General features: G+C 38.2%; 1 protein-coding gene across 2 annotated transcripts in view; it reads right to left on the bottom strand.

Moving 5' to 3' along the window:
• Window positions 1–4,628: 4,628 nt before the first annotated feature.
• The window catches only part of LOC115253635 (putative mediator of RNA polymerase II transcription subunit 26), a 95,892-nt gene continuing 89,481 nt past the window's right edge, over window positions 4,629–11,039 (bottom strand). For both annotated transcript variants that reach the window (XM_029879332.2, XM_029879333.2), the window contains exon 3: window positions 4,629–6,121. In XM_029879332.2, coding sequence (XP_029735192.1) covers window positions 5,323–6,121 — 799 coding nt within the window. In that variant the 3' untranslated portion in view covers window positions 4,629–5,322. The remainder of the gene's footprint in view (window positions 6,122–11,039) is intronic.

Here is an 11,039-nt window from a genome sequence, read left to right as displayed (position 1 = left end):
TAATGGTTCATTACAGCACTGATTTGCGTTGCGTAATGAACCATTACAGCACTGTTTTCAGTTTTGATCAACTTCTTGATGCTTTCTGGATGCAGGTTTCAAAATTTGTGACAACTGCACAGCATAACCTGCTATGATCAGACTTTCGTAAACATGGCTACGAACATCACACGGTGTGTCTGGTAGAACAAATTTATTACAAAAAAATGGGCATCGCTAATTTTAACGCTACGTGAAAGTTGACGCTACCAGCTTTCATTCAAGCCCAACATCGAAATATTCCATCGGGGAACTTTTTCATACAAAAATTGGGTATGTTTGTTAAGTAGAAATAGGGATTAATTTGGAACCGTGCATTTTGTATGGGGAAAAACAGTATTCTGAAAAAGTTGTTCGGGATCCCTCGGTGGATTTTTTTGAGGGACCCTGCAAATGAAAGCTGAAAGCCTCTATTTTTGAATAGCGAAAAATTTGACGATGCCCATTTTTTTGTTATAAACTTTTCCCATACACACGCCGTGATCAGTGTGCAGTTTGATGAAAAAGTTTTGTTAAAAACTATCCTCAATTGGTAACACAAGTTTACAAAATAAAATGAAAGTCGTGAACTTCTGTCAACGACCAACATTTTTGAAGCACAATTTAGTGCTGATTTCGAAACCGACCTTCAAAAAATTTAATGTAGAACAGTTTTTGAGTTTTAGCTCAATATCGAGTTTTGTAACTTTTCAAAATATGTAATTTACTAAAATTCAAATATATTGCGTTTTGTTCAACCAATTATAAATCTTTTTCCATAAATTAAAAGCTTAATACAATACCATTCGGTCATCTGAATACAGGTTTTGCGTCAGATTGATGAAATTCAAGATACTGGCGAGTTTTGGGGACGATCTTCTTAAATTTTGGCAAAATTCCCAAAATTTTTTGAAGAAATGTATTTTTTTCAATAAGAAAAAACCAACTTAAAAATTCTTTCTCGACGTTTATTCGACATATCATATGTAGATGAGTTACAGTAAAAATTTCAGCTCAATCGGAGCATTGATTACGGAGAATGAGATGTTTGAAGTGAGCGACTTTGCCTAAAAATAGAACAAAAATCGATTTCAAATCATCAACCTTGTATGGAAAGTCGAAAAAATTTCCGCTCTACTGTAATTTTTTTCCTTCGCGTTCTCGAACTCAGGGCATGATTCTACACCAAAAACGATCATCAGCTTACCGAGTTCAAAAATGCTGTAAACTAGTGTAATTAATGAAATTACAAAAAAACGTTGTACGCATCTCGGTGCAGAACTCGATTTTTACAGCACTCGCCGTACTTATCCAACTCGGCAAGCCTCGTTGGATAAATGTACAACTCGTGCTGTAAAAATCTTCATTCTGCACCTTGTTGCGTAAACTACTATTACAGTTATATATTCATGTGCAAAGCAATCTGTGAAAGTTTCGAGATGATCAAAATATTTTTCAAATTTTGGCGATTTTTCAAAGTTTTATGTGGAAACAAGTTTTCAAACTTCAAATGCCGTTTTCTCAATTCCTCCTTTTTGCAAATGGTACTGTTATGCGAGTGGGGGCAGTACATTGAAGGAAAATATCATCTTTATTACATCTCCAAGACCATAACACTAGTTTACAAAATAAAACGAAAGTCGTGAACTTGTGTCAACGACCAAAATTTTTGAAGTACAATTTATACTGATTTCGAATCCGCGCTTCAAAAAATTTAAAGTAGGGCAGTTTTTGAGTTTTAGCTTAATATCGAGTTTTACATTTTTTTAAAATATGGAATTTACTAAAATTCAAATATCTTGCGTTTTGTTCAACCAATTTCAAATATTTTTTCATAAATAAAAAGCTGAATACAATACCATTTGATCATCTGAATGCAGGTTTTGCGTCAGATTGATAAAATGCAAGATATTGGCGAGTTTTTGGGGCGATCTCCTTAAATTTTAGCAAAAGTTCCAAAAATAAATCAAGAAATGTATTTTTTTCAATAAGAAAAATGTTTTTTTCTAAAAATTCTTTCTCACCGTTTTTTTGACATATCATATGTAAGCGAGTTACAGTAAAAAAATCAGCTCAATCGGAGCATTGATTACGGAGAATGAGATGTGTGAAGTGAGCGACTTTACTTAAAAATAGAACAAAAATAGATTTCAAATCATCAACCTTGTATGGAAAGTCGAAAAAATTTCCGCTCTACTGTAATTTTTTTCCTTCACGTTTTCGAATTCAGGGCATGATTCTACACCAAAAATGATCATCAGCTTACCGAGTTCAAAAATGCTGTAAACTAGTGTAATTATTGCTATTCATACAATACACTATTCAATTCACAATTTCCAAAATTCCCGCTTTTCCTCGTCGACATGACTTCTTTCGTATAATAAAATTACACTATTAGTTTCGCTGATCACAACTCAGTAACAAATTTTGAAAACGACGTATAATCAATGCTACACCATTGATTATACGTCGTTTTCAAAATTTGTTACTGAACTGACCTGTGTATTTCATCCACGGGATTTAATAGGGATCACTTTGAAAATCTGATGGTGTAATAATAGGTTATGTCACCAGTATAGGAAATATTGTATATGTAGTATTGTGTGTTGTTCGTACATAAATATAACGGCCAATCCAAAGGCGAAGTATAAATCCCTTTAAAAATAACTACACATTAATAAAAACCAAAAAAAAATTAAAAATAGCTGAAACATAATTAGCACTATCCTGTGTAGATCGTGTAGATAAACATTTCAAACGCGTTTTTGCCCGTACTGAATACTATCGTAAAGCTTCCCAAGTTCGTCGAGAAACTCTTCATCCACTACGCGCGAATATTCCGGTGGGCCAGTACGACGCCCCCGTGCCAACGATAGTTTCACCTTATCCGCCAAACCCAGCAAAGCGTTGATCAAACTTATTACGAACGAAAGCGTTGCCACCAGGATTAGCGGATTCAGCAGGTGCAATCCCGCCAAATGAAAGCCATTTCCCTGTGAATGTCCATTGGATACCCCGCCGCCGCCGCCACCGCCACCAAAGTATCCACCTCCGATATCCGTAAGTCCGTTGGTCCACGTTCCGGAGGTGCTAGCGTGATCACCGCCATTGTGATGCCAATCTCCATAGCTGTCGAAGTAATACCCCGAGCGTAGCCCATCCACTGTCAGCTTGTTGTCGTGAAGGGGTTTCTTGCCAACATCTCGATAGTTATCGTCCATTAACAGTTGATCTTTTGCTTCGTATCCCATGGTTAACTTCTTCGGAAGGAAGTCTTGATCTGCAACTTTTCGTTTCTTGGAACTTTTGCCGTACATTTTCTCGATCCATCGTTGGCCTTTTGCTTTTTTGGATTGATCAGCTTTGGTTGCCTTGGTAACAAAGTCCTCGTGTAATGCGTTCTGCTGTGAGACTCCAATCAGTTGATAACTGTAATCGATGTCCATCGAAGTAGGCCGTGCAGTCTGTTCGAGTCCATTCGAGGCCTGCTCTTCTCGATGATTGTTCGGCAGCAAAGGTGACTCGACTTGATACTCTTTATTACCTTCTCCCGGGAGTATTCGGCTTAAGTCGGTTGCTGGTTCATCTGCTGCATCCAACGAATGGTAGTTGGTGGATAGATTCACTATCACACTCGGCAGTAAGCCGAGCACGAACAGAATTACACGATAATCACTGACGTACTTTAGCATTTCGCTGGGAAGAACTGATGGCCATCTGAGGAAGCAGCATATGTTTTATATCATGTTGGATCGCACCAGCATAAGCTTGTGAAGTTCAAGGGCTGCTGCACATGTCACTCAGCATGCCATGCTGAAAGAGCCATGCTTTGTTCGGAAAAGTCAAGGGGACGGCAACCTATTTTTTCACTATGGAGTTTGACAGGTTGGATTGTGCCTCCTTACGTGGAGTATAAATTTATGCTCCAGACAAAATATTCACCAACACAGTCGTGAAATTTGAATGTTTACCTTTTTACGAGGGATATTGGTGCAAAACGCTTGTATCACATTAGATCTCATAAAAGAGTTGATCATGAAAAAGCGGCATATATGATAATTTTCAATTTGAGAGTATTAATGGTTAGGTAAAGTTCTTACGGAGAGTAGGAATTGTTTGTGAAAAGACACACAATACCTCTTTTCGCAAACATTGTTCGCCAAAGTGCGTTTTTCCTTATTTTCTCCCGGTGCTGTATAGAGTGAATGTTGGTATTAGTGAGCTCTGGTTGCGCATGGTAAGCGGCAACAAAATCAGATCACCATAGCACCCCCGTGGGAAAAGTGCAATGCACCTAGATGCTTTTTTTAAAGGAAGAAAGAAATAAACGAAAGTGATCGTGAAAAGAGACTGTTGTTTTTCACTTTTTCGTGGAAAACAAATACTCGGGTAGATGTAAATTCGGGCGGTAAAAATGTGAAATGGCTCGTAGCCCATTGCCTAAGGAAAACAGCGGAAAAGTTCCAAAAGGGAATTGAACCCGTCACCTTTGGCAGGCTCTTGTTGAATATCCGTGCACTAACTGCATCGACTATGGGCCCTATTACTAACCTATAGTGTCCAAATTGCAAGCGGAGAGTTCTTTCAAATTAATCGTGGAAAAGGCATCATTTGTTCATTAACATAATTCACATTTATTGGGATTACTTTATAATATTTCTTTGTATATAGTTTCTGTCGAATATGTTAAATCATGGTTTCAAGATATTCACTAAATAGCAATGATTTTTCTTCGATGCTTATTCCTACCAAAATAAAAAATGAATCTCTAAAATAACCTATTGAACTACGGCAAAAGTGAGGAATAATGAAGAAGATGGTCATTGTGGTGACGGATCAACCGTTTCGGCGTGAACACACATGAACGACTTTTCCCATTCTCTCAAAAATACTCTCAATGTTTAGGTAAGATGAATTTCGAATGGGTAATCTGGCTAGTCTGAAATGAAATGGGGTTCTAACAGAAAAGTGTTCGTTTTCCGTCTCATCTGAAAAATGCAATCGATTTGTTCTGAATCGTTAATCCTACGAACGATTATTTACTGCTATTACTTTTTTTTTATAAAATAAATACACGTGTTTGTCTCAGGCTAAGAAGAATCGGGGATTACTCCAAATGGTGTAAAGTTGTTCGATGAGGGACTCAGCATTAATGTTTCGAAACATATGATCATTAGGTCACCAGGCCTAAGGTAAAATAACCACTTGAGACAATTGATACCAAAACCTCATACAAAACGACTTAATACCACGTGGGCTCTCCCCGAAGAATCGAATGGCATTCTACTGATGGCGCGGATTTCTCTATTCCTTGCTTGCACTTTCGTTGCTTTCCGTTGACTTCCGTTCGTCGCTTCTGGCCGAGCTATTCGCCGAACTGGTCTTCCTCTGGTTACTGGTTCCGTTGTTGTTGCTGTTGGTGTTGGCGTTGGCATTGGCAGATGTTGCCAAATCGAACGACTGAATTTGTGCTTCATGCAGCAGTTGCATGATCTTTAACGATGTGACGGATCCCAGCCGTTCCGGAAGTTTCCGCAGGATTTCACCAACGTACAGCCCGAAGGCGCCATGTTCGTCCAAATTGACCGAATGGTCCAGATTGTTCTGGTACTTGACGGTCCGGTTCAGGTTGAAGTTCGAGATCGACCCGGCTTCGTCCATGTCGAAGTTGAGTCGCTGGCGTTTCGGTACGTTGTAGGACACTTCCACGTTGGAAGCCGGTATGGGAGATTCGGCCGGTGTAGGCTGGGACAGACTGGCCCGCAAGGCCTGGGCAGCCATCGGGTTTGGACCCATTGGACCCGGGTGATGACCGTCGCCACGGTGCCCATGCGGATTGGCTCCGGGATGGCCCGCCGGACCACCTGGTCCATGTTGCGACTGGAGGTGATGCATGGCCATCTCCTGGCCCGGATGGTAACCTGGGTGCTGTGCGTGAGGGTATTGCTGCTGGAGTTTGGCTTGCTGGGCCTGGTAGTGTAGCTGTGCCTGAGGATTCTGCGCTGCGGCCATCTGCTGCAGGTCGAGGTACGCATGAAGGTCGTCCTTGGCATCCTCCATCTGGCGCTTGCGGAGTGCGATCAAGGGGTTGGACTCGTCATCGCTGGAAAAAGTGAAGAGTTGATTAGTACAGTTCTAGCGTAACATTTGAAAAGGGCCTAACTGCAAAACGTAAACATTGAGAAAATCGCATGAGAAGATTATCTTCCAGATTAGTTAATCCTATTTAAAAACGAAAGATTTTTTTAGGTGTTTTATTCCATCCATTGACACGTATGGAAGTCTACTTTATGGTTCTGTGCATTATTTGCATGATACTATAGCAAAAATCCCATAAATAATGGATTTTGAACATGGACGGCAGATAGGCCCTTTTACAATCTCAAAAACAGTTAGGCCCTTGCAGTTAGGCCCTTTTATCGTCGGAAATTTCAGTTAGGCCCTTTTATTTTTTCCTTATTTTTGGCTAATTTTAGTTATTCTGGATTATTATTATTGATAATTCAAGGAAAGTTAAAGAGCTACTCAAAATTATTGAAAAATATGAAAAATAACCCAAATTTACAAAAGGGCCTATCTGATTTGAGAGGTAATTTTCAGTTGGGCCCTTTTATTTTTTTCTTAATTTTAGCTAATTTGAATTTTTTTGGATTTATTTGCATCGATAATTCAAGGAAAGTCGAAGAATTACTAGAAATATTGGAAAATATGAAAATAATCAAAATTTACAAAAGGGCCAATCTGATTTGGAAGGTAATTTTCAGTTAGGCCCTTTTGAATGCAGTTAGGCCCTAAAAGATTATTCAATTTCAGATAGGCCCTTTTGAAATTTATTTAAAAAACGGGTGAAATAGCTCTTTTCGCATTGATTGAGGTGTTATGGGGTAGCTTAGGTAGATATTGATAGGAATAGTGAAAAATCGGGTTTGTTTACATTTTGCAGATAGGCCCTTTTCAAATGTTACGCTAGAGTTTTGGTTTTTGTAAAATATGGTTTAGTAATGAAATAAAACCAAGAATTAAAATTGAAAGAAAACAAAAGCAATCCCAGCTGAAATTACTGAAGGAATCCTGGATGAAATAATCCTGGAGTAATCCCTGAAAGAATCTTAAAACGACTCACTGAAATCCAAGAAGAATTACTAGAAGTATCCCAGAAAAACATCCTAATCGCGAAAAAAATCTCAGAATCGTGGGAGAAATCCCTTAAGTGAATCCATGATGAATCTATGAATAAATCTTTGGAGAAATCTCTGAAGGTAAAGCTAAACGAACAACGGGAGAAATACATACTTGAAAGAATCCCGTGAGAAATCTTCAAAAGACTCCCGGGATAAATTAATGAAGCCAATTAAGCCATCCCGACAGGAATCCCTAGGGGAGTCCTCGGATGAATCCTTGCAAGAACCCCTGGAAGAATCTCAAGAGGATTATCTGAAGGATTTGCAACCTGGGAAGAATTAACAAAAGAATTGCGGGAGGATTCAGTAGAAGAATTCTGAGAAGAATTCCCGAAGGAATTCCGGAAGGGGTCCATGAAGTAAGATTGGCAAAATCCTTGAAGAAATCTGTGGATAATTCTCTGGAGAATCCTTAAAGAATCCTTAAAGAGTAATCCCTGAAAGAATCCCGGAAGAAGTCTCTGAAGAAATGCAAGGAGAAATCTCTTCAGGAATCCCTAAAAGAAATCCTGATGGAATATTCAAAAGGTTTTGGGAGAAATCCCGAAGGAATTTTGAGATAAATCTTTAAAGGAAATCCGGGAGAAACTTTTGACGGAATCCCTGAAAGCATCCAGGAGGAACCCCAATAGCACGGTATACAATTTTCACAAAGTAGGCCAGTAACGCGTGTAAACAAGCAGTTTCAAAGTAAACATGTGTCGTCATTGCTATCCTCGCACATGGGTGCTTGCATGATAGTACGAGCTAGCAGGCTATCTTTTCTCTTGTACTCGTACGATCAGCGAAATTAACTACGTCATCACCAAATGTCAGTCATCTGGAATATGTATATCAGGTATACTGCCCCCACTCGCATAACAGTCCCATTTGCAAAAAGTAGGAATTGAGAAAACGGAATTTGAAGTTTGAAAACTTGTTTCCATATAAAACTTTGAAAAATCGCCAAAATTTGAAAAACATTCGATCATCTCGAAAGTTTCACAGATTGCTTTGCACATGAATACATAACTGTAAAAAATATTACAATCATTACAAAGTTGTTAAGTTTTGTATTACGGAACACAAAAATCCACGATGGGACTGTTATGCGGGTACTTTTGATATGGGACGCTCATAACTTGGTATTTTTTTCACACATTGACATAAAAATTCGTAATTTTTATTATTGTTTTTGGAAGTACATCAAAAATTATGACTATTCATAACGTTAACCCAAAAGTGATGAAAAGTCAAATGGGACTGTTATGCGAGTGGGGGCAGTAATATCACCTTCTAAATGTAGTACACCGAGTTGCGATAAGAAGGCAGAAATCCTTGTAATTGTCAAGCACTTTTCAACCGATTTGCGGACCCAGAGTGCAGAACTGGAGACTCACAGCCATGGACCGAGAAGATTGGAGACGACTCCTACGTACACTGCTGGTGGAAGCATAATTGTCACATGTGCATTTATAGCAATATTGAGATTTTGCAGCCCATGACCATGTACAGTGTATCAAACAATTGTCCGTACAGCAATTTTTTTATCAACATAATTTTTCATTCAAATGTTTATAACTTTTTTATACGTCAATCAAAAACGCTGAAATTTTGACTAATCATGAATCATATATTAATGCTCCATTGGTAAAATTTTGAGCGAGATCGAATAAATTTTCCTGAAAGTTATAGAACTTTTAGTAAAACTTATAAGATTTTTGAACACATATTCAAAACATTATATCTCAATATGTACTCGATGAAACTTTTTCAATTTTTTTTTGTGTTACAGCTTAAACCTAAGGTCTGTTTTTGCACATGTGACATTTATGCGTCCACTGGCAGGTACAGCAGAGGACACTCAGGCCTTAGTCTAACCTGTAAGTTATTTAGCCTAAGACCAAGCCCACTCATGGGCTCAATCAAGCGTTTTAACGTTAAGTAGAGCCCCGAACAAAGAAGCGAACCGCACCGGTCGCTGTTAAGTAGGGCTCGAAAGCGAAAAGTTTACGTACGGTTCGTAGCAGGGCTTAGAATATAGAGACACGCAAAGTACGGTCTCTATCCGTAGGCTCGTGCGCTCTCTCGCGTTTAGCTCTCTGGGTAGCGTAAAGAGGAGACGAAAGAACATGAGTATGGATTTGTAGCCAGGTATATAGTTTCTAGAGAATGATTTTCTTGTTTTGTATAGGTAGGAATTTATTTTAGTTTGCATCAAATTTTCAACCAATCAATATCATAGATCGTTACAGGAATAACACAACAAATTGTCTGACAAAGAATTGTGATAGAGTGACAATACAAACGCAAAAAAATAATAGGTTTAAATTGACAAGCTTTGCTTAAGTATGTTATGAATAAAGTTTTCGCTTCTTCGCCAATTTTGGATCATGCATATCGAAAATGTATTGATTTTCTCTTAAAAATAGTTACGATTGCTCATAATCGCACTTTTAGTTTTTGATTCGGCCGATCGTTTCGAAACTAATATTTGAAGAAATGTATAGTGATTCAGTGAGTTTTGCTGTTTTAACACGTACATGTTTGAGCCGGGTTTTCTACGCAGCAAGTAAAGCTTAGTTTCGCACATTTAGAAAAATGTCCAAATAAATTACTCGCGAAGTTCGTTCCGACAAGTTTCAAAATTATCGTCATCCGACGCAGATTCCGGTGAGAAGATGTGCGTATTTTCTAACCCGAAAAGAAACTATTTGACGGTAATAAGTGACCACAAGGTTTTCTTTCTTCACTTTCCGGGCTGAGATCCTCCGCTTTGAAAGAGCTGTGCCTCGCGTTTCGTTTTGTCGTGTATATTTCAAAAAGGCAAAAGAGTTTTGGTTTGATTGCTGTTTTTGAAAATGGTGGTCGTCAGTGGGTGGTTTATTAAATATATATTTAAAAATATAAATTAAATAAACGAGACATTAGGAAGAAACTTTGCGAAATGGGTAACTTCACCGTCCACGCATCCTTCGTCCCCTGTAAATTCGAGAAGTACCTTGCCGAAATAAAATATTCTGTACTCCAAGTATTTCGAAGAATCATCTTTGCGCGTAAATGCAACGCAGTAGACCAGGCCGCTTTGATGCATGTGTCATATCTCTGATATGCTGCAAGCATCAGTATTGACAAGAAAAGTAACACGATTGCTTTCCAGGGTGATTCCGCGTATGTATGAGATTAGATAAGAGTAGTTACGATTTTTCAAAGATGCATTGACTGTACCTAACTCAACTCAGATATCATAAAAACACTACAGTTATTTCTTTTTGTAAAAACTAAATCATACCGATAAAAGTCTTAGAAAATGTAGTCGAGCTGCCAAGTTTCACCAATTAAAATAGGCGGTGTGCAGGACTGTCATATTGTAGGTTCCTCGTTATATAAAAAACAAGGCGTTGGATGTTAAAATACAACAATTGTTGTATGAAGTGCCAAAAAGGAGAGTGGGCTCATTATGTACTTTGACAAATACGCAGTCTACTTCAAGCGCATAGAATCTGCTTCCAACAAAATATTCATATACCAGCATCCAAAAGATCGCAATATATATTAAGCTTTGCGAGTGATGCTTTGTAACTAAAAGGTTGTGACTGAGTATAGAATTAGCTGATGTTAAAATACACGTTAATGAAAAAAGGTTGCGCAAACTTATCGCAGACTGTTAGAAGACAGCTTCTACTATGACCAGGATTCAAGAATCTTGACCTACGCGAAGTTGTAAAGGAGACAACTACGTTATAAATGTGTTGGAAATGCAAGGGATGTAATTATTCAATAAACCTAATTATTAAAAAAGATGCTCATAATCTCAAATTCAGATAAATTTCTTGCGAGAAAGGCAACATGAATATTGAA

Source organism: Aedes albopictus, chromosome 2 (assembly GCF_035046485.1).
Source record: "Aedes albopictus strain Foshan chromosome 2, AalbF5, whole genome shotgun sequence".
Taxonomy (NCBI): Eukaryota; Metazoa; Arthropoda; class Insecta; order Diptera; family Culicidae; genus Aedes; species Aedes albopictus.
This window is presented reverse-complemented; position numbering and strand designations above follow the sequence as displayed.